This window comes from Notolabrus celidotus, chromosome 24, assembly GCF_009762535.1.
Source record: "Notolabrus celidotus isolate fNotCel1 chromosome 24, fNotCel1.pri, whole genome shotgun sequence".
NCBI lineage: Eukaryota > Metazoa > Chordata > Actinopteri > Labriformes > Labridae > Notolabrus > Notolabrus celidotus.
The window spans coordinates 421,754-444,702 of NC_048295.1; the positions used below are offsets into that span (position 1 = coordinate 421,754).

Genomic DNA, 22,949 nt, shown 5'->3' on the forward strand with positions numbered 1-22,949 from the left:
ATGTTCTGCCAAGTGTCTGGACAGTTTGTTGGCACAATGAGGCAGACTTCTGATCCACAGGAGCCTCTTTACTATGCAGAGAGACACAGGAACTCCCAACACTGCAAGAAATGTAGGGTTTCATTTTGACTTTGAGCTTTATGATGGTATTTATTATTATGAGAGGATGTGTGTGTTTCTGTCAGGGGGAAATAACCTTGCTGGTTCGTTAGCTTGCCTCATAAGTGTCAGAGTAATGTAGAGAAAGTAAAGAGCTAAATATCTGCACCAGTCCACAAAGTAAAATATCTTTTAAGTAGAACTAAAGTTTGGATTGCATTTAACTTGAAGAAATTTAGATCTTTTAGAGGATCCACAAAATGATGATAAACTGTCTGTGATTAAACTAATAGCTCTCTGTCTTGTTGGCTTGTCATCTCTTAATAATAAATCTGTACGGTTTGAGCTTGTAAGATTTGTATTTTCCTTATCATAGATATATTTAAACTGTTCAAAGTCCAAATAGGCAAACACATTCTTATTTCAGAAAGGATTAGGAATAAACTACATATAAATGTATTTCAGTTTGTGTTTTAAACCTTTGTATCTCTCCTGTTGATCGTTGTTGATCCCTCAGATGTGTGGGGTAAATCTTGGGGAGGGGGGACACAGGATAATTGAGTCTGAGAAGCTTTACCATAATCAACTATCATTACCAACCTGAAACATGTTCCATAAGTTAAACTCTTCAGGAGCAAGTATTTGAGAACTTGTATTAGGTTTAGCCTTGAATACTTTTTGCAGTGTGGTGCTTCCTCCTGCCTGTTTCAACTGGTACTCTCTCTCTCTCCTCTCTCTCTACCTCTTCCCTTCTCTCTCTCACAGAGTCACACATTTCCTCTCCATCAGCCCTGAGCTCCAGCAGCAGTAGCCTCTCCTCCTCAGAGATGGAGAGCTGGTAGAGTGCAGCAGCAGCAGCAGCAGCCGCTCTCCCCCTCCTCGCTCCTAGTGGATGTTGGATGTACGATGAGGTCTCCGCGGCTCTGGGCAGCTCTTTGCCTCCTCCTCACCGCCTCTTGCCGGCTCTGCGCGGCCGCCCGACATGGTAAGAAGCACCATGCCTGATCCAACACTGATGGAGACTGATGGAGACTGATGCACTTCCCTGTTAATGAACTGGCTGCAGCCAGGCGGCGCGCCGCGCGACGCGTAAATCCCCTCTTTACCTCCGACTAGAACCTGTTTCCTTACACTTACAGTCCTACTTTGCTGCGAGTTTGGAGTCACCTGAACCTCATATTTCTGCAGGTTTAATCTCATTTTAATTGTTTGCTTTGGTAAATGTAAATTCTGCAGTTTGCTTCATGATGTTTTGCTCGTTTTTCTCCAAAACACGCTGCGCGATATGTGCAAAATATGGTTTATTACGCGCATGTGTTCCTCTGGAAGATTAGACAATATTACCCTATAGTCACTTCAATTCGGGTGTTGCTACCCAGGATGAGTTCAGCTACAATTGTGCTGCAAATGAGGACTATTCCAACCTGCAGGGGTTTTATATTTCATGTGTTCCCTGCCCTTCTCTGTTGAGTTTGTTCACTTCGACCATAAGATCCTCAGCTCAGATGTGTGTGTGTCTGTTCTAATGAATCATTTTGTTGTTCTGTCTGAGAAGACAACAACAAACACACAAACAAACAGCAGGGCGGAGAGAGAGAGAGAGAGAGAGAGAGAGAGAGAGAGAGAGAGAGGAGACATGAATCAGATGTGTGTGTTGGTGGGGGTGCTTTAGATTGTTGTGGTTGGCTGAGCCTGAAAGGACTTAATATCATTCATTAGAAGGTTATTTCTTTAATAGAGATGTAAGGCTTTTTCTTCATGCAAACAATGATTACAAAGGTGTCAAAATATTACAATCAAGTACATTGTACACCGATGTCCAATAAAAAACTCACTAGAACTTGTAAAGAAATATTGTAGGATATATAAAAGTGCAAATGCAATAAATCGTATCAACATACCATGCATCTCAATTTAACAGCCACAACATCATTAAGTAAATGATGAATAAACGTAACAAGGTTCTGTTCAACTCAAAGTAATAACTCACCTGTTATGATGCTCCCTACAGAGACATCATGAAGTCAGTCTGGTTCTCTGATAGTGAAATGTGTCCTTAGAGGAATATCATGGTGATCACTTGGAGTATAGAATTACTCACTATACCTTCATTATACTCCCCCCGAGGTGAATAATAATCCCAGGTTAGATTATTATAACATTTATGTATAATGTGACATCACCACTGGACCACACCCACTATCCGTGATGCTGGATGTAGTCTGAGGGGAAACACTTACCCTGCTGTTGTTTCACTGCAGAGTAAACTATTTCAAAAAGGGGCATGGACCCTCCTAAATACCGAGTTACTGTGTGTGACTATTTCAAGAAAAGCAGAATAAATCGTTCCTAAAGCTTCCGTTCAGCTGTTTCCAACTCATCTTCTTGTCATGTATAAATGCAGGCGAGCAGTCAGTCTATAAACCTGTACAGGAATAATACAGCAGCATTATAGGACGTCGTATTCACAGCTATGACTCATAACTGACCCCTCAGCTCCGTCTGCTCACAGCTACTACGATGACTTCCTGTCTGCATGATGCACTTAAAACCGTTCAGTGTTTCAGCACCACGGACAGAGACCAGCTGCAGTGTTTCAGCACCATGGACAGCTCCATACTACAGTCAATTCATCAGTCAGGATTCTTCTTGAATTTTACACGTTATATAGGGGGCTCATAGGTGTATATGTTACTTACTGTTATACATATAATATTCATGTGGTGTTATATGGAACAGAGCAGCCTGGGACAAATCAGGGTGAAGAAAGTCTGCATTTTAAGATCGATGTAGGTCCACAATAGGGTTGAAAACAGAGTTTAACAAGCGTTAGACTAAAACAAGAGTGAGAGTTAAAACAGAGAGAGATACGGCTGATTTAAAACACTTTTACTGTGGTTTACATAGGATAATAAAAGTTACAGGATCAAGAAACAAAACCAACTTACACTTTGGAATTTGAAATCTTCTCCCACATTTCAGCATCAGATGAGATGTGTAAAATTAGGATACATGTTTAGCTGAGAGGCTATTGTGAAGCATTACCTGCACACACAGTTATATTTAGATCAAAGAGTGTTGCATCTGTGTGTGAAAGACAAAGACCATAACAGGAGAGGCCAGCAGCTGTGACAAATAAAGGATCATAGGAACACATTCAGAGACAGAGAGAATATTTTAGGACTACAGTCCTGGACTGAAAGATAAGAAGAAGAATACAAAAGGAGCAATATGAACCTTACAAAAAACAGGAAATAGTTTTTTAACAGCCCTCTTTTTCAGAGCCTCCTTAAAGGATTAAGTATTATTCTATATGTCAATATGAGCATCCAGTCTTTCTCTCAACACTGCCTGACGTTTTTGGGGACTATGAATCTACATTTCATGCTCCAGTAAGGAAGAAAGAAGTATGAGCAGTGTGGGAGTTCATGGTAATAAACCAAGTGCAACTGTGTGGCCCGCTGATGCTTTTTGAATAGGTTTTGTGCTAAATGAAAGATATACAATGCAGATTCATATCTCCAGCCTATTTCTTTGAGTACTGCCTATAGATCAATGTGAGCTTCAGTCTGAGACGTTAGAGTGAGCGAAGGTATAAAGTTAGAGCTTTAAAGTTGAGCTGAGCTGCCTCTGCTGCTGCTGCTCACACACACCACACAGGCTTGATTCCTCTCCTCCGTCCTGGCTGACTCATTCCACCTTAAATATCCACTGTCAGCCTGCAGACCAGAGGACGAGCAGCCACAAATGCCATCAGAACCATTATGAGAACGACACTGGATCCAATCTGGTGGGAAGCTAATGGAGGATAAAAGCGACACGCAGAGAAACTGATGATGATGGAGGAGGGCTGGAGTTTAGTTTCTGAGCTGAACATGAGTCAGCCTGAATTTCTTAACATCTATTCTTCCACGTAATACACATATTTTAGAACCGGCACTCACATAGTTAGAGCTGACTTAGTTATGTTAATATATTGCTCTCTTTCCTACAGTAAAAGACACACAGAAGCAGAAAGCAGTCTTTGTGAGTGTGTGATGTAATGAGTTATGATAAAACCAAACCCAGAAATGTCTCTTAATGTCCTCTTCACTGATGATGTAAGGGAGAGAAATATATTTAAGCTTTTATTATTCTGGCGTAGATCCCAGTCAGACTGAACCCCAGAAAACAAAATGGAGCTGATGTTGCTGCTAACCACAGAAACTCAATGTGTGATGGAGGGATCTTATACTCTCTTAGTTTGTGAAGGAAGATGGAGGAATTTCCCCTGAGAAACATAAAGACCTGCTGCTGGCTGAAACATCTCTGAGTCGAGTCATTTTCATGTTTTTTTTGTTGTTAAAATTGAATCAGGCAGGAGAGTGTACTGCTGAGTCTGTTTCTATGACTCCCTGGGTTACAAACTCCTGCTGAATCAACTTATCTGTGGTTCAAACCTCCTCCTTACTGAGCCACAAAAGAAGCCAAACTCATTGCATGTGTTCATTTACTTTTTCGGCTTATAATTATTCTCTTAGACTGTAGCTTCAACTTGTTCCTGACATATATGTCTGTATTTAATCTATAAAGGTAGTTAGTGGTCGTTCAGCAACAACTCACCTTGTACATTAAAGCATTACAAAGGAACTTTAAATGATTTAACACCAGAAACAGTGGGCCGTGTGTAATAGTGAAATCAACAGAGACCTTTATGCGGCACTGGTCTTCATACTTTTCTCTCTACACTTGCAGGATGTCAAAGCTCCATCCACCACCGCTCCACACTAACTCGTCTTTTACAGTGCCACATTCAGCCTTCTCATTACATACTCAATTATATCAAGATTTCTCTGTAATTAGTGGGTAATGTTGTGCATTAAAGAGGTGATTGATTGTGAAGTGACAGTGACTGACAGTCTGCAGGATGAGTTTAATATGCGGATCATCTTCTAGAAACAGACAGAGGAAAAAAAAGAGGAGAGGAGGAGAGAGCAGAGGGTGGAAGAAGGACAGAGAGATAACACAAGAGGAAAGAGGGAGAGCGGACTGTGTGGGTGGAGAAGCGAGGACAGAGATTAGTCATCATGTGGAGTTTGGACGGAGGAGGCGACGGGTGAATGGAGAATCTCTCCACTGTTCTATGTTTAGCAGCACCTCGCCTCCCTTGTTTAATGGAGATTCCCTCTCTGATAGCTGCTGCACCGGTGCTTTGTTTGTGTCGTCATGTAGTCGATAATCCGTCTGACTTCTTATGGATTTCAGGGAAAAAGAAAAGAGATGGAGGGAGATAGGCCTGAGGCTTCAGATGAGGTATAAGAGTAAATCCCAGACATCTACCTGAGGGGGGTTCTGCTTTCCTCACGTCAAAAATGTCCCTCTGTTCTCCATTTCTGTCATTTCTTCTTGTCTTTTCATTATCCTGAAAACAGTTCAGATATCTGAGGTGAGGTGAGGCTGAAGTATTTGCCTTTTTTCAGAGTAGAAATCATGAAGCAACACGTTGTAATCCAGGAGTCTGGCATGACTCTGACACCGGGCTCCTGGATGCTGAGCCGAGTCAAACGCTGATTGTTAAGTAGATCAAGTCTTTTTAAACTGTTGCAGCTTAGGAGTTAGAGCCAGTTTAGTGTGTGTGTGTGTGTGTGTGTGTGTGTGTGTGTGTGTGTGTGTGTGTGCAGTTTACACTGTGCACTGCTGGGCAAAGCATGCTTTTTTAATTATCATAGGCCAAATGAATAATGTAAATCAGTGCTCCATAAACCTTCAATGAAAACTAAATGAAAACAGGCATAAATAAACAGAACATGTTACATCTGCTGCTGTTTACTGCCTCGCTACTGATAAAGACCTGTGAAAGGTCAACTGTAGCACACACACACACACACACACACACACACACACACACACACACACACACACACACACACACACTCACAACTATATGTTATATCATCACTTAGCAACTCAAGATTGAAGACTAGTGTCCTGCCAGCTTTGGTTGGGGTTTCCCCATCTCGCTTCGTCTGTCAACAACTTAATTTCCATTTCATCTCAAAGATTGATGTTACAGTGCAAGGTTGACATTTTCTTCTGATACCAAGCACTGTTCCTGCTTTAATCAGAGACCCAAATACATATTTATAAGCAATGTTAACACGACCACACTGGACCAACCTTTCTGTTTGTATTTTTAATGGGATTTGTTGTAGGTATTGACACATTTACAGGGATGTTGGTTGTTTGGGGGGAATTGTACAGCTTCATTCTCAATGTGGACTAATTGTTTTGTGCTTCTTTTGTCTGCAGGTTGTTTGTTTGAGAAGAAGCTGTGTCAAAGAGATCAGCTGTGTAATGATGGTGAGTTTGACCTTTTTTTATGTTCACACTCAAACTAATAACTTTTTATTCCATGACCACAAAAAACTTTATTCTTATCATCCAAGCTTCACTTCTCCTGCAGAGGCTTTCAAATGTGATGTAGCATCGTCATCAACATTTGCAATTCATTGTCACAGCTGAGAGGCTTTTGTTAGAAGCCAATATCTCTGTGCAACATTAAGGAACATGGGACAGAATTTTTAGACACTTTAAACAAACCCCATCACATGTATTTTGATCTGCTCCATCTATGAAATTAACTTAGCATCTTCTCACATGATTGCACCTGTTCGGCTGATGTGGACACATCCTTCCCAGTGGAAGCTTGTATTTACGGTGCCTTGAATGCAGCGTGTTGAGAATAGTAAAACCAAGTGATAGTGAGCCATCCCAGAGGGCTCCAGCTGCAGCGACTCGCTTCAAGAAGCTGTGACGTGTTTTCTGTCCATCAAACAGTCAGAGCTGTTTGTTTGTCACAGCTCAGCCTCTCTTTTCTCCCCTCAGTGTATTTCCTGCTTAAATGGTTGGGATGTCATTACAAGAGCATGCAGGAGTGTGAGTGTGCGCGAGCGTGAGCGTGCACCTGTGTGTCTCAGCCATCAGGAGTGGCTGCATTATTGATGGAAGGATGTTTCTGCGCCCAGGATGTTTTGTTCCCTGTTCCAGAGCCGGGAACATTAAGGGAACATCGGCTGCGTTTCCTCATGGCGTGTGTGTGATGGTGCTTTGAGGAAGAGTGTGCGCAGGGAGAGTAACAGGTGTTATTTCAGACTGCATTTAACACAGCGCTACTCTAACTTAAAACACTTTCAATCCATGCACATTAAACACGGTAAATTATACATTCCAGGCTGCATTAAATAAACTACCTGTTTGTCCTTCTACACCGAGTCTTCACTAAACCTTTTTGCAAGACAATACATCAGCAATAAGACTAATCTGTGTTATCAAAGACTAAATACATTCTGTTTTTGTAAGTAATATTGACCACCAGACCCACTACTTCCTCTTATTGTGTGCACACAGTCGTCAATTGGGTGAGGGACTGTGTGCGTGGCTCAGACGTGTGTGTGTGTGTGTGTGCTGCAATCTGAGTGTGTGAAAAATGATTGGATTCGTCACATGGGTATCAAAGGTGGAGAGGGCGAGGTAAGTGATGCGGAGTGAGGGAGAAACAGAGAGACAAAAGAGAGAAGAAGAGCGAGAGTGCAACGTAAACAAGGTCTCCCTCCGTCACTGCTCTCTGCCAATCGCAGCCTATCCTGGCCGTCTCTATGACAACAGTGACATCACTTGCCTGACGACCGTGTGTCTCCCTCATGAGTGTGTGTGTGTTTGATGAGGGATGGAGGGAGGCAGAGGTGATGACTCACCAAGGCCTACGCGCACACACACACACACACACACACACACACACACACACACACACACACAGATTTGCTATGTGTATGAGATCTGTGTGTACGTGTGCGTTGGTCTTGTGTGTGTTTCTGGTAAATGTGTTCAAATTCCCTGTATTAGACTATGGAGATGTGTGTGTTTGAGTGTGTTGTGCCTCTCTTCTTCCCTTTGCTGTGTCTTAAATACCTGGGCCACAAAGACAAATGTTCCTGATCACATTATGAGAACAAAGGTTGTGTTTCTGTTGTGTGGACATGAACATGTTTGTGTGTTTTGAGTTTTGATGGTCTCACTGAGTTCGGCTTGGTTGTGTCCACCTGCATTGAGGTGATGCTGAGCATCTCACAGTAACATAACTAAACCCTATTGTGTCTTCCTGTGCAGATGGTTTGTTTGGACAGTGCCAGTTCCCCCACCAGGACCCCATCCAGTACCAGGTGTCTGTTCCTGTCCTGCACAAGCTGCAGGAAGTCCTCAAAGACCTCATGGTGCAAGGTGAGCTTCTCTTATAGTGTGTGGGGGCTCAGGATTCAACTTCTGCTTAAGTCGGACATGAAAGAAGGTACAGATGACATTTTTGTTGCAGGTCTGACCTGGAGGGACGACATCACTCAGGCAATCATAGGCCGAGAACTGAGTCACATTCCCACTGTCAGTTCCTCCTCCAAGTTTCATGAGAGATCCCCCAAACAGTAAGAAGCAGATTAATACAGAGTGATAAAGTCCAAGGAGAGCTCTCCAGGACAAACAGAATATTGCTTCTTCTGCTTTAGAAATGAAAACAAAGTCTCCTTTCCAAGGTTGTCCAAACAGTTGGGTCCCAGTCAGAGGAGAGTTCAGGTGCCTGAGGATCCAGCTGACCCTGAGATGATGCAGCAGTATGTGGACTACATGATCCTGGACCCGTCCCGATCCTCCGTCCACATGCAGACGCCCCTGCTGGATCCTTACACCTACCACCAGGTGAGGAGTGTACAGACACAGTCAGGTGTTTTTTCCCAGTGTGTGATTATTTCCTGACGACACATTTGAAACCACGTGTCTGTTTCTGCAGCAGCAGTACGGCTTCCAGGAGGAGGAGGAGCGCTCCCTCAACTCTCTGGACGATAATCAAGCCTTCCCACTCCTTGCCTCCTCCTCTCGCTCCAGATCCCGAGGAAACCCTTTGGACGCAGACCGGCAGCTCCTCCAGGACTTGGTGTCCTTTTACCTTACCTCCCCGTCCTCCTCCTCTTCTTCCTCTTCCTCCTCTTCCTCCTCTTCCTCCCCTGTGCAGTCCCTCTCTCGTCAAAGAGGGGCTTTAGCAGCAGCTGCATCAGCAGGATTTCCCTCTTCCCTGTCCTCCTCATCAACTTCCTCCTCTTCTTCCTCTTTCTTCCCGGAGCTGGACTTCCCTTTGGACTATGGCGAGGACTACATTTCCCAGGTGGCTCAGCTTAGCAAGCAGCGGCAGCAGGAGCAGGCAGAGAAGAAGGCACAGGAGGAGTATGATACCCTGTCAGGACTGGATGGTAAGAGAGGAAGACATGCTGAAAGAGGAAAACAAAAGATAAAGGTCTCTAAGTTTGAAATCTTGGAGATAACATTTTTCTATCTTTTTCAGAGCGCTCTCTGCAGAGGCTGGCTCTGCTGCTCAATCACTACGGACTGGACATGAAGGATTTGACGCCCGAGCAGAGAGACAAGCTGCCGGCTGCTCTGAAGCAGCTTCAGATAGACAGCTCCTTCGGACACAAACAAACCAAAGGTGGGTCTGATGAGGAGCTTCAGCACATAACGCGCAGTGTTTCCTGCTCATCACTCACTTCTACTCTCAAAGAGATAAGACCCTGCTCCAGGTTCTAAGTTCATCACTGATATAATGTTTTTTCTTGCTACCAGATAAATATGGAAACATCCCTGACAAAGGAAAGAAGGTGAGATGTTATTACTGTTTTGTTTTTCTTTTCTAAAAGTCACTTTTCTTTAGGACAATGTTCTTGTAAAAATAAGTCATCCTGGAAGGATTTATTAAAACAGCTTCCCGTGAAAATATTTTTTAAAAGAATGAAGCAGCTATAGAGAATGAAAGTTATTATGTGCACATGCTGTCTACACTTTAACTAGATGACAGAGGGTTCAATGGCGTACAAGACGGCCGCCCCTGAGGCTCCGCCCTCCCCTGCCAAGCCTCCCTTACAAGAGAAAGCCCCACAAGACTCTCCTCCTCCTCCTCCTCCTCCTCCTCCTGAAGCTGCAGCCGTCAAACAAGACAAACCAGCAGCCAAAGCAGACGAGTACGGATACATCGTAACCAATCAGAGGTGAATATGATCATTTCCTGCACCTGCTTCAACCAATCAGAGCAACTTCCTGCATGTGAGTGAATGTGATGTCCAGTTCTCTATGTGTTTATTTTGTTTTTGAGTTCATATGTGTGCTTATAAACTTAGTCTTCCGAATAAAGTCAGACGAAAGGAAAGTTCAATCGATCAGGACAGGAAAGTAGGCAGCAGGGTGATTGACGCAGTTTTTAACACACACTGTCCAAAGCTGATGAATGGATGGGCTTGAGAAGAATCAAGCTGAGCATGAATCAGCCCTGACGCACAAACCTGTAGGCGACTTCTTTGTTATCTAACAGTAAAGCTGATTAACATTGTATATTAGTATGACTAAAACAAAATTAGAATTGGGTTAGGAAAATTTAAGAGCTGAAATCTTCAATCCCTGCATTCATGAGAACATGTATGCCTCAATTAGAGCCTCTCCTACATCCTGCAACCAACCGCTTTGACAGAGATTTGACTGACAGAGATTTGACTGAATACTTAGGTTCCCCTGCATCCCATTCAAACCTACATCACAGTGCAGGAATAGAGAAGATTATATTAGGAGAAAATTAGGATTTGTGTGTTTAAGTGTGTGTTTAAGTTTGTGTTTGTCTGTGTGTGTGAATGTGTGCATTTTGTCACCACAGCCCCCTCAGTCTGAACGATGGGGTGCGACTGTTGGAGCGTCTGTTGGTGAGAAGTGGCCTCTCTACCGCCTCTGCCATCAACATCAGGTAAAAGAAATTAAGAGAATATCTAGATGATAAGCAAAACTGATAAACTAAAGTGACAGATAGTCCTAATGGAGTCCACTTAGTTCATAACAAACTGGAGTTTCTGCAGGATTCATTCAGAAATACTCTGCAGACTGGTTTGCAAACCAGTATCAAACAAATGACAATCAAACATATATCTGAGGATTTAACAAATGAATCAGAGAGAAAGATAAAAAATAACATCACATGTCGAAAGAGGAAGAAGACACGTGAGTGAAAGACACCTGAAGGAAAACTTAGTATTCCAGCACTGTCTGACGTTGTATGTGCTCCTCTGCTCTCTCCTCTGCAGTGTGGTCGGGCCCTCCATCACCTTCAGGATCAGACCGAACTCAAAGAACCTTTCAGCTGGAGAAGTGGCGGAGAAAGCCGGTAAGCAGCTACAACTGGGCTGTAATACTTCAAATACCACGGCCATACTGCACGAAGGATTAGAGGATTTTATAGAAATGTTGTCGTTATTGTTTGATGCTTTATTACTGCAGTTGCTGAAAAGAACTTCCTGGAGTCTGAGACTGGCCTGAAGGTGCTGCAGGGCGGTGTAGAAGAGGTGGGTGTGACAGTGATGGAGGAAGCAGTGAGAACACTTTGTAAAAGTAAAAGTATCAAAACAGTGTGTGAATGACTAAAAATGCATCCATTAAGGGGAGTAATCTTTCTTTTTGCCTCCTGCTGCAACAGAGGAATGATGGGAAATCGTTGCCCCTGGCGACCAGGGTCCAGCCTGGCTCCCGCTGGGTTTTCGCCACGCTCGTGGCCATGGCTTGTATTGGCAGCATCCTAGTGGCGACCATGACCATCGCCTGCCTGCGTCACCACGCCCACCGGCTGGCTGCAAAGAAGCTGGGGCTGGGACCAGAAGGGGGCAGCTTCAGCCACCAGGAGTACCAGGTGAAAAAAATGTTCCTCCGTGATGTTCAGAAATGTAATCAACTGGTGTTTGCAAGTGAAACTTACACAAACAGGGGGTGAACATTTAGCAGCTAAAGAGCCAGATACTCTGTGAGAGCTGATGAGACACACACAGATAAACAATAACCAACATTAGACTGAAATGTATCAGCTTTACATCAAGACCACAGTGAATAAATACCAATGTGAATAATTATTTATATAAAAGTGAACACAATAATGTATTGAAGAATATAACTGGCTCACAGGACCTGTGTCGCCAGCACATGGCCTCCAAAGGCGCCTTTGGACGCCTGGAAGCTGCTGCCCTCGGTGCCGTGGGAGGAGCAAGTGGAGGAGGTGCAGGTGGAGGAGGAGGTGCTGGTGGAGGGGGAGGAGCAGGAGCAGCAGGAGGAGGAGGGGGTGCAGACTCACGGGTCAGCAGTGTGTCGTCCCAGTTCAGCGATGGAGCCCAGCCCAGCCCCAGCTCTCACAGCAGCACGCCGTCATGGTGTGAGGAACCGGCGCAGGCCAACATGGACATCTCCACCGGTCACATGATACTGGTCAGTGTGAACCTTGAAAAGGTTAAACAGCATTATAAAAGAATATCTTCCATCACTTATACATTTGTTTCAGGCTTACATGGAGGACCACCTGAGGAACAAGGACCGTCTGATGAAGGAGTGGGAAGCTCTGTGCTCCTACCAGGCTGAGCCCAGCGCCGTCTCCGTGGCCCAGAGTGACGCCAACGCCAAGAAGAACCGCTGCCCTGATTCTGTGCCCTGTGAGTCCCCACAGCAGCCTCACTCCCTCCCTCTATAACTCATGATGAACACAAACAGCATGAAAAGTTTTAATTTAAACTTTAAGACAAAGCATGGGGCACGGATAACAACTTAAAATAAAAATCAGACGGAATTTTGGAAGAGTGTGTTTAAGAGGTTGGAAGAGGAAAGTTGACAATCTATTTGTTCTATTTGCTTCTTGAGGGAGACTGAGGAAATGTGTATTTTTAAAGGGTTAAATATGACTATTGTTCTTTAGATGACCACTCGAGGGTGAAGCTGAAGCCGGAGATTAATCCTTCACGCTCCGACTACATCAACGCTAGCACCATAGTAAGTCCTCTTTGGTCGTCGTCTCATAGTTCCTCTCATGTCTGACCTAATATTTCATGGCCATGTGTGACACTTAAATGAGCCTGTCACTGTCCTAGCTGGTTTCCATAGAGACTTGTCTTCTTTTAACCTCTAACCCCTCTCTTTTCAGATTGAGCATGACCCCCGGATGCCAGCCTACATTGCCACCCAGGGCCCCCTGTCCCACACCATCTCTGATTTCTGGCAGGTCAGTGTGTGAGAAAAGAAAAGAACTACAAAAATAAACTTGACTTGACTTTATTCACCTCTTCTGGTGGTAGAATTTAAGACACATGCTGGTACCTGTTGTCCTGTTTTAGTGGTACATGATTGTACTTTCTTCTGTGCACCATTTCTAAGAACAGTTTATCAGCTGGTGTATGTCAGTTCTGTTTCAGACTGAGGTGTGATGACTTCCTGTCTGCTGTTGTAGATGGTCTGGGAGAACGGCTGCACTGTAATCGTGATGATGTCGGCTCTGGTGGAAGACGGAGAGAAACAGTGTGACCGCTACTGGCCTGATGAGGGTTCCTCTCTCTACCACATCTATGAGGTGATCACCGTGTGTGTGTGTGTGTTTATAAACTATGTGAGGAAGCACAGTGTGAGTCCTTAAACAGCTGTGTGTTTTATGCCCATCCAGGTGAACTTGGTGTCTGAACATATCTGGTGTAACGACTTCCTTGTGCGGAGCTTCTACCTGAAGAACGTGCAGACTCAGGAGACCCGGACGCTCACTCAGTTCCACTTCCTCAGCTGGCCAGCTCAGGGCATCCCTACCTCCACACGCCCCCTGCTGGACTTCCGCAGGTACTTCTGCTTCCTGCATACCCTCACTGGGACATTTAGCAGAGACACAAAGACTCTTACTAGCTAGACTCTCAGATAATGTGAGTTCAGTGTTTCTTTATCGTCTTTGTCATGCATGCCGTCTAAACTTCCTGTGAAATGTGTGCATCAGTTTTGCTCTACTAACCAGTTCCCTCCTTTAAACTCTGCCTTGCATCTCTGACTCTCCGGATCCAACAAACAGTGTTAACCCTGCTGAGATAATGAACCAAAGACTGAAAACCCTTCTCCACTTTGTTTCTACAAAGAAAACTACACAAATTTAACATTCAGCTGCTGCTGAAAAAGACTACTTTGCAAATCTATTTTCTGTTTTAGGATGCACACTGTGTCTGCTTCAATCCCCCTGTCTTTCTACCATTACCATCCTCTCCTCTCCTCTCCTCTCCCTGATCCTCCTCTCCTCCCTCCTCCCCCCTGTGCGATGGAGGTCAGCAGGGCCATGGCTTTAATTTAAACATATCTGTCTGTGTCATTCTTGTGGTTTGCAGCTAGTTGTCTGGGTCCAGTTGCATAGTCACAAAAATGATCATGGACTGATGTGGCTGCAGCAGGAGGTCCATCGCCGAAACCCCCTTTTACCCCCCCACATCTATCTATTTCAATCCATCCATCTATCCATCTATCCATCTATCCATCTATCTATCCATCTATCTATCTATCTATCTATCTATCTATCTATCTATCTATCTATCTATCTATCTATCTATCTATCTATCTATCTATCTATCTATCTATCTATCTATCTATCTATCTATCTATCTATCCATCCATCCATCCATCTATCTATCTATCTATCTATCTATCTATCTATCTATCTATCTATCTATCTATCTATCTATCTATCTATCTATCTATCTATCTATCTATCTATCTATCTATCTATCTATCTATCTATCTATCTATCTATCTATCTACTCGAACAGAAGCTAAATCTTTGTGATGCTATAGAACACACTTAAGTTGTTGTTCAGAGATGATTGTCTACACATCGTTTGTCTTCTCATATTTTTTCTCCTTAGGAAGGTGAATAAGTGCTACAGAGGACGGTCCTGCCCCATCATTGTGCACTGCAGGTACCTGATGAAGAAAACACACTGACACCCTGAAAAGAAGTTTAGTTCAGACTCACCTAAAAGATATGCATGCAAGGATAGAGAGGCACTCACTTGCAGTACCAGTTTTGTCCACTCTGTGGCAGCGCAAACTCACATATTGGTCATTTATAATTCACAAAAGTCTGAAAGCTGTGAAATAGATACCAAGGATAGATAACATCCTGGTTGTCTGGCCTATAAATATTAAATCTGTAATGAATGTGTTCTTCAGTTTGTCTGTAATGTATAAGCTAATTTCTCAATCAAGATTTCATACTTTATTTTATGGATTTAAATGTTTTTTGTATTGTTTCTATAGTGATGGCACAGGCCGGACTGGGACTTACATCCTGATTGACATGGTTCTGAATCGCATGGCCAAAGGTATGGTTTTTATTCTGAGTTTATTCTTGCTGTAAAGTTGTACCCAGGGACAAAACATTCATGAACCAGGGCATCTGGTTTTTGGCTGTTCCAGTTTTGTTTTATTTATTCTCTTTAATTGTTATAAGTGCCAGCTTTGTAGTGCACTGACTCTAAGTTACCGTTTGTCCTGCAGGTGTGAAAGAGATTGACATCGCTGCAACCCTGGAGCATATCCGGGACCAGCGGCCTGGGATGGTTCGCACCAAGGTCACTCTTTTAATATATGCTGGCTATGTGTACTAATCTATGTTTCTTACAACATTTTAAAAACCTCCAAACTCCCAAAAATGTCACTGTGTCCCTGAGTTACAGAGTCAGAGTCATGACCATTTTCCTGGAGGTTTGCAGATTCTTCCTTGAACACTGGCCTTCAAAAGTCTTGAATGAGATTTGAACAGTCATTTGATCCCATAATATTCCACTTTCTTGAAACTATCACTTATTATTGATCCTGATATTTGACTAACAGACTCCTTGAAATCAACCAAATGTGTCTTTGTTTCTTAAACGGTTTTATTCTTGTTTCAGGACCAGTTTGAGTTTGCCCTGACAGCCGTGGCTGAGGAGGTCAACGCCATCCTGAAAGCTCTACCCCAGTGAAACCAGTCTGACCCTGCCTGACCACGCCCTCCATCCAGACTCCCGTCTTACCTCCATTTCCTCTCTGTGGTGGATGATGATTATGATTTGGAAATCATTTTGTGCCTCTCTATCTCCCTGTTGACATATACTCTTAAACCATGGTGAGGTAAGGGAATAACTTAGCATTGAATGACTGAGGGTCAGGAAGGATTCACATAGTTATGTATCTGATGTTTTTAGTGTCTTTGGTAAAGATCTGACGCAGTGAAGGACATTCAGAGGTATGAGTTAACCTGTTGAAATCCAGCCTGATACTGAAGTTCAGATTGTTTTTCTCTGATGTGGTTTAAATTTGTCAAAATTGTGCTGGTGTTGAGACACTGTCCACTTTCTGTCTTGAAGAAACAACATTTTTAAAATCTATAAACTCAGAAACCCCCAAATATTAGATTTATATGAAGTTAAAGTCACTGATAGAGAATGAGAGGTTATGGAATGGCTAGTAATGATGGTTTCCACTTCCTGCTCGGCCTGTAACTTACTGTCATCACTTGACCGACCCCTGCAGAAAATACAAATGGGCGTTCGTCTCTGTGTGCCATTCAGATCATCTTAAGTCCCTGGATGAATATTTGTTGTGGTATCCTCATGCAAGTCAAAAAAACAAATCAAAAAAAATTTAAAAAGAAATGATATTCTATGACAAGAAAGCTATTTTGTATCTGTGAGACCTTAAATAAATCTTTTAGTGTGTAAGTGCTGCAATCACCCTCATGACTTCTGTGACTTTCTGTACTGCCAATTCTGATTGTACTAAATCAGAGACTAATATACCAACCATCCCAGACTAAGACTGTTATCAGTTCTAATCTAAACTGACATGCAACTGTGTAGTATCCTTACAGGGCTCATGCAGGAGAGATCATGATTTGTTAAATTTGCTTCTCTCTAAATTAGACACAGCACAAAGACTTAAATTGTTTTTATTAGTTTGCACAAATAAAAACCAAAACAGGAAACTCATGTAGCTCAATGGAATGTAGACTTTGAGTCTGAGTCCAATGTAACTTAGCAACCATGGAGAACTTTCTTTAACAGGTGGACCTCAAAACATTAACATGGAACTTTCTGGAACAGTTGGACTTCAGGAAAATCACAGCAAGCTACAGATGTTTGGGGAGCTCAGTACTCCTCTCCTTCATCCTCATCCCCCACGCTGTCGGTGCCCACCTCCTCGTAATCCTTCTCCAGTGCAGCCATGTCCTCTCTGGCCTCTGAGAACTCCCCCTCCTCCATCCCCTCTCCAACATACCAGTGAACAAAGGCCCTCTTGGCGTACATCAGGTCAAACTTGTGGTCGAGTCGAGCCCAGGCCTCAGCAATGGCTGTAGTGTTGCTCAGCATACACACAGCCCTCTGCACCTTGGCCAGGTCTCCTCCAGGAACCACAGTGGGGGGCTGGTAGTTGATACCAACCTTGAAACCTGTGGGACACCAGTCAACAAACTGGATGGTGCGCCTGGTTTTGATGGTGGCGATGGCAGAGTTGACATCTTTGGGCACTACGTCTCCACGGTACAGAAGGCAGCAGGCCATGTACTTGCCGTGACGAGGGTCACATTTCACCATCTGATTTGCAGGCTCAAAGCAAGCATTGGTGATGTCTGCCACAGATAGCTGCTCATGATAGGCCTTCTCTGCAGAGATCACTGGGGCATAGGTGGCCAGAGGGAAGTGGATACGGGGGTAGGGCACCAAGTTGGTCTGGAACTCTGTCAGGTCTACGTTCAGGGCTCCATCGAAGCGCAGTGAGGCAGTGATGGAGGACACAATCTGTCCGATCAGCCTGTTGAGGTTGGTGTAGGTGGGACGGTCAATGTCCAGGTTTCTACGGCAGATGTCATAGATGGCCTCGTTGTCTACCATGAAGGCACAGTCAGAGTGCTCCAGGGTGGTGTGAGTGGTAAGGATGGAGTTGTAGGGCTCCACCACAGCAGTGGACACCTGGGGAGCTGGATAAACAGCAAATTCAAGCTTGGACTTTTTGCCGTAGTCTACAGAGAGACGCTCCATCAGCAGAGAAGTGAATCCAGAGCCGGTTCCTCCTCCAAAGGAGTGGAAAATGAGGAAACCTTGGAGTCCTGTGCACTGGTCAGCCTGAAACATTAAAAGGGTGAGTTTAGTCACACAATTACATTTTTGACATGGATGTAATTGTGCATGCTAACTATCTTACTATAGATACATGGATTAGATGTCTGCACATCAAAACAAGGAGAGAATGGAAGCTCACCAATTTGCGGGTTCTGTCCAGGACGAGGTCAATGATCTCCTTTCCAACAGTGTAGTGACCACGGGCGTAGTTGTTGGCTGCATCTTCCTTGCCGGTGATCAGCTGCTCAGGATGGAAGAGCTGGCGATATTGTCCTGACCGGACCTCATCTGAGGGGAAAAAGAAAGAAAGAGGTTATTTAAGCTCACAGGTGGTGTGCAGAAGTATGAGGGAGTTGAAATGCTGCAGTAAGACCTCCACAAATCACCAAGGCCGTACATAGAAGGTAAAAAGTTTACTTTATTTGAAAAAACAGGTTTCTTACCAATGACTGTTGGCTCCAGATCCACAAAGATGGCCCGGGGAACATGTTTTCCAGCTCCAGTCTCACTGAAGAAGGTGTTAAAGGAGTCATCTCCTCCTCCGATGGTCTTATCACTGGGCATCTGTCCATCTGGCTGGATGCCGTGCTCTAGACAGTAGAGCTCCCAGCACGCATTGCCCATCTGGGTTCCGGCCTGGCCGACATGCATAGAAATACACTCACGCTGTGGAGAGAGAGAGAGAAAGAAAGACACTTGTCAGCATATTTTGAAGTCAAGAACATTATTTATTTTCGCCCCTCATGAAGTGATTTCTTCATATAAACTCTGATTAGGATTAAACCCTTATTTTGTTGGATCAGTAATGTGATTATTGGGAAAGATAACTTGTGGTGATCCTAGCCTAAGGGGACATCTTTCAGTTGGTTGGATGAGTCATATCTCCAGAGTCACATGGTGGCTTACTGCAGAACTGTAGGGGGTTAAATATGGCTTCCCGCCCCTTCCAGTCTGAGTCTGCGCAGCAGCAGCAGCAGCAGCAACAGATCAGTTAAATAGAAGGGGAAAAAAATGGGACAAAAAGCTCCAAACAGGGCCAGATCATAGGGACAGATCATAGGGGCAGATAAAGGTTTAGCTCCATGTCCCCACAGCGATGGAAACTCCCACCTTTGTGTAACGTTCACGGACTGGGCGTTATCCGATTGGGCCTTTAGACTACCAGACCACCAGACTTCAGAAACCCTCTTCGGAATGAAGTCCTTCCATTCCCTTAGAATCGTTATTTTTCATTAGGGTACTGAGTATATCATAACTCCTGATGCTGCAGAAGAACGTTGAATATTATAAAAGAGATCCAAGCCTCGAGTTTAACGTCTAACGGTCAGTTTGTCAGCCATTTTGAATCCAACTGCGCCAGACCAGCCCCGTCATGTAAATCAGGATTAATCCCAGACAACGATCACATTAAAAACCGCTTAGAGGGACCCAGGCTGCTTTATGATCACATTTAAGAATATATTACCAACATTTATACACTCGAATACCATGATGTGATCCTAAGACATGCATCATCTCTATAATCTGTGTTCTTTTAAAAACCACCTCCCCTCTGCCTTGTTGTACTTTAGTGTATCTGAGATTAACTACATATATTTAGTGTATTCAACAGAAACACTCACCATTGTTGTCTGATTTTCCTTCCGGCCGACGTTGAAGAATCGGTTGCTGAAGGCTGTAATGAAGGGTGATGGTGCGTTTGGGTGTATTTATACGTTCTAAGGAGGAGGAGCCAAAGCGGCGGTTTGAACGTGCTTTTGGCGGCACGAGACGTTAGGCGCTGCTGCATTCAAGTGCGGCCCGGAATATTCAGACTCCTACATTTCAGCTGCGTCAGTTGAGGAAATTCACTTGATTCATTGTTAGCAGGAATGTTGAGTAAGCGCCTCTTCTATCATGAGCTGGTGAATATTTTTTACTTTAAAATTGTTTCCTTAATTCTAAATTAATAAGCCCTAATTTTAGCAAACTAAAACAAAAATGCATTTTTAAGATGGCAGTGGATTAAATGTCAAATTAATTCTGTAGTAGAAACATAAGTTTAATGTATTAAATCATTGTTTCAAGCCTACAAGCAAACAAAAACATTATTCTTTAACGTTCATTAATTTAGAAAAATTAAAACTACCAAAACATATTCTGTTTTATTGTAATTTCAAATATGATTTGCACCTGAAGGCATCATAACCCAAACAAGATAGTTCAGGCTCCACTGACAGCTCCCTCTCAAATAACTCATTTATTCCTCAGTAATAATTGATGACTAAGTTAAATAAAGCTGAATAAAGGTTTGTGCCCAAAGCTCTCAATAGAAATGCTATCCTGAAACTTTCTTTGTAAAACAGAAGAGTTAATTGGCTTTAAATGTGGTCATAATGTACCTGTAACTGAAAGTCACCTCTCATATGTTTATTAGGAAGAAAGAATGGATGAGAGATCCTTTTGCAATACAACCAAGATTAAATCCTAAAGCATTTGTATTAATTAAGGAATATTTGCTGCAAAGAAGAATTAGATCTTAAAGCCCAGTAATGTAAGGTGAGTGTTTGGACATTAACAAAGCAGATCAATGAAAACATGTTGAGTTTATTGTTTGAAGATGAAAGCAGTAAAGAAAGATAGTCCCTTGACAGTTATTTCTTTTTAATCTCTGTAACACACAACTAATCTTGCACATAGTGGGAAGCCTGGAATTTACTAATAGATATATCAAACATGGAATGTCATTATTTTATATAAGACCTGACTGTTGTTGCAAAACTCAATATTCCTCCCCCTCTTCCTCTCCTTCATCCCCCACGCTGTCGGTGCCCACCTCCTCGTAATCCTTCTCCAGTGCAGCCATGTCCTCTCTGGCCTCTGAGAACTCCCCCTCCTCCATCCCCTCTCCAACATACCAGTGAACAAAGGCCCTCTTGGCGTACATCAGGTCAAACTTGTGGTCGAGTCGAGCCCAGGCCTCAGCAATGGCTGTAGTGTTGCTCAGCATACACACAGCCCTCTGCACCTTGGCCAGGTCTCCTCCAGGAACCACAGTGGGGGGCTGGTAGTTGATACCAACCTTAAAACCTGTGGGACACCAGTCAACAAACTGGATGGTGCGCTTAGTTTTGATGGTGGCGATGGCAGAGTTGACATCTTTGGGCACTACGTCTCCACGGTACAGAAGGCAGCAGGCCATGTACTTGCCGTGACGAGGGTCACATTTCACCATCTGATTTGCAGGCTCAAAGCAAGCATTGGTAATCTCTGATACAGAGAGCTGCTCATGATAGGCCTTCTCTGCAGAGATCACTGGGGCATAGGTGGCCAGAGGGAAGTGGATACGGGGGTAGGGCACCAAGTTGGTCTGGAACTCTGTCAGGTCTACGTTCAGGGCTCCATCGAAGCGCAGTGAGGCAGTGATGGAGGACACAATCTGTCCGATCAGCCTGTTGAGGTTGGTGTAGGTGGGACGGTCAATGTCCAGGTTTCTACGGCAGATGTCATAGATGGCCTCGTTGTCTACCATGAAGGCACAGTCAGAGTGCTCCAGGGTGGTGTGAGTGGTAAGGATGGAGTTGTAGGGCTCCACCACAGCAGTGGACACCTGGGGAGCTGGATAAACAGCAAATTCCAGTTTGGATTTTTTGCCGTAGTCAACAGAGAGACGCTCCATCAGCAGAGAAGTGAATCCAGAGCCGGTTCCTCCTCCAAAGGAGTGGAAAATGAGGAAACCTTGGAGTCCTGTGCACTGGTCAGCCTGCAGGAAAGCAAATGATCATTATCTGTGGTTGAGGTAGCCCAAACCTAAACATGAAGTGCTTGCAACCAAACCCACCAATTTACGAATCCTGTCGAGAACTAAATCTATGCTCTCCTTGCCGATGGTGTAGTGACCACGGGCATAGTTGTTGGCTGCATCTTCCTTTCCAGTGATCAGCTGCTCAGGGTGGAAGAGCTGGCGGTAAGTCCCTGTCCGGACCTCATCTGTGTTGTATATGAAAATAACATTTGAGACCACAAGACTTTTGCAATTCTATTTCACTATTCAAAAACCCCTTCTGATATTTTTTCTAAATGTTTGACAGGATGTTATCTTACGATCTTACCAATGACTGTTGGCTCCAAGTCCACAAAGACAGCCCGGGGAACATGTTTTCCAGCTCCAGTTTCACTGAAGAAGGTGTTAAAAGAGTCATCTCCTCCTCCGATGGTCTTATCACTGGGCATCTGACCATCCGGCTGGATGCCGTGCTCCAGGCAATACAGCTCCCAGCATGCATTGCCCATCTGAGCCCCAGCCTGGCCGACGTGCACAGAGATGCATTCACGCTGCAAAAACAAGAGGTCAGGTTTTAGTGTTTTTCTTTAAATGTCATTTTATAAGTCACAATAATAATTTTAAAAGCATCCAAAACAGCTTGAAGGGAAGTGTGTCATAGGGTTATAATCTGACAGGTCTCTAGCATATTTTATGAAGATGATTTTCAATAACTCATTTAAGGTCACTCAGGTATGAAACGACAGAAAAATGATTTTCTCACCATGTTTTCGCTTCTCTAAGTGTTCCCTTGTCACCTGTATGAGTGGCTGGGGATGTTGTGTCAGGTACAAGTGCAGGACGCTGCTTTATAGTGTCTTATCTCCAGGCAACAACCTGGCATGTTGTGGTAACTAGAGGAGCTGGAGAAGCAAACACCATCTCTTTTGATGATAGATGAGGAGGAGGGACAATAAGAAAATCAACTGGTATGCTCTAACAAAGGCTGCCGTTACACAAATGAGTAACCACCTACAAAGACCATAGTAACAGTGAAATTTAACCCCTGTTGTCCCCCACCTCTAATACCAAGCCTTAGATTTGAGGCATGTTAGGTG

At 43.8% G+C, this 22,949-nt stretch overlaps 3 protein-coding genes across 4 annotated transcripts; 1 reads left to right on the top strand and 2 right to left on the bottom strand.

Moving 5' to 3' along the window:
- The first annotated feature begins 2 nt into the window (after positions 1 to 2).
- Positions 3 to 16,705, top strand: ptprnb (protein tyrosine phosphatase receptor type Nb). Of its 2 annotated transcripts, XM_034678215.1 has the most exons (24): positions 3 to 112; positions 865 to 1,084; positions 6,388 to 6,438; positions 8,245 to 8,355; positions 8,447 to 8,552; positions 8,661 to 8,823; positions 8,915 to 9,371; positions 9,464 to 9,607; positions 9,742 to 9,776; positions 9,967 to 10,163; positions 10,820 to 10,906; positions 11,241 to 11,320; positions 11,434 to 11,498; positions 11,630 to 11,839; positions 12,109 to 12,405; positions 12,479 to 12,626; positions 12,887 to 12,960; positions 13,112 to 13,189; positions 13,415 to 13,534; positions 13,625 to 13,791; positions 14,853 to 14,906; positions 15,247 to 15,311; positions 15,487 to 15,560; positions 15,882 to 16,632. In XM_034678215.1, exons 2-24 carry the CDS (start codon positions 1,006 to 1,008, stop codon positions 15,951 to 15,953), a joined length of 2,934 nt encoding a protein of 977 aa, XP_034534106.1. In that variant the 5' UTR covers positions 3 to 112; positions 865 to 1,005; the 3' UTR covers positions 15,954 to 16,632. The 2 variants fall into 2 exon arrangements, with proteins under 2 accessions (XP_034534106.1, XP_034534107.1); XM_034678216.1 differs by lacking the exons at positions 3 to 112; positions 10,820 to 10,906 and having other exon boundaries at positions 15,882 to 16,705.
- A 197-nt stretch (positions 16,706 to 16,902) lies between these two features.
- LOC117808465 (tubulin alpha chain-like) lies at positions 16,903 to 20,581 on the bottom strand. Its single transcript, XM_034678223.1, has 4 exons — positions 19,712 to 20,581; positions 18,533 to 18,755; positions 18,229 to 18,377; positions 16,903 to 18,092 (listed from the first exon to the last, which is right to left on the bottom strand). Exons 1-4 carry the CDS (start codon positions 19,712 to 19,714, stop codon positions 17,118 to 17,120), a joined length of 1,350 nt encoding a protein of 449 aa, XP_034534114.1. The 5' UTR covers positions 19,715 to 20,581; the 3' UTR covers positions 16,903 to 17,117.
- A 74-nt stretch (positions 20,582 to 20,655) lies between these two features.
- LOC117808467 (tubulin alpha-1A chain-like) lies at positions 20,656 to 22,633 on the bottom strand. The gene is made up of 4 exons (XM_034678225.1): positions 22,616 to 22,633; positions 22,181 to 22,403; positions 21,910 to 22,058; positions 20,656 to 21,831 (listed from the first exon to the last, which is right to left on the bottom strand). The coding sequence occupies exons 1-4, from the start codon at positions 22,616 to 22,618 to the stop codon at positions 20,851 to 20,853; spliced, it is 1,356 nt and encodes a 451-aa protein (XP_034534116.1). The 5' UTR covers positions 22,619 to 22,633; the 3' UTR covers positions 20,656 to 20,850.
- Between the last annotated feature and the right edge of the window lie 316 nt (positions 22,634 to 22,949).

Coding starts and splice junctions, on each gene's coding strand:
- LOC117808465 (XM_034678223.1), bottom strand. Junction 18,378..18,532: donor TCTGGAGCCAACAGTCATTG/GTAAGAAACCTG, acceptor TTTTCCCCTCAG/ATGAGGTCCGGTCAGGACAA. Junction 18,093..18,228: donor TGGACAGAACCCGCAAATTG/GTGAGCTTCCAT, acceptor TTAATGTTTCAG/GCTGACCAGTGCACAGGACT.
- ptprnb (XM_034678215.1), top strand. CDS start 1,006: ATGAGGTCTCCGCGGCTCTGGGCAGCTCTTTGCCTCCTCCTCACCGCC. Junction 8,553..8,660: donor CATGAGAGATCCCCCAAACA/GTAAGAAGCAGA, acceptor CTCCTTTCCAAG/GTTGTCCAAACAGTTGGGTC. Junction 10,907..11,240: donor GCCTCTGCCATCAACATCAG/GTAAAAGAAATT, acceptor TCTCCTCTGCAG/TGTGGTCGGGCCCTCCATCA.
- LOC117808467 (XM_034678225.1), bottom strand. Junction 22,059..22,180: donor CTTGGAGCCAACAGTCATTG/GTAAGATCGTAA, acceptor TATACAACACAG/ATGAGGTCCGGACAGGGACT. Junction 21,832..21,909: donor TCGACAGGATTCGTAAATTG/GTGGGTTTGGTT, acceptor GCTTTCCTGCAG/GCTGACCAGTGCACAGGACT.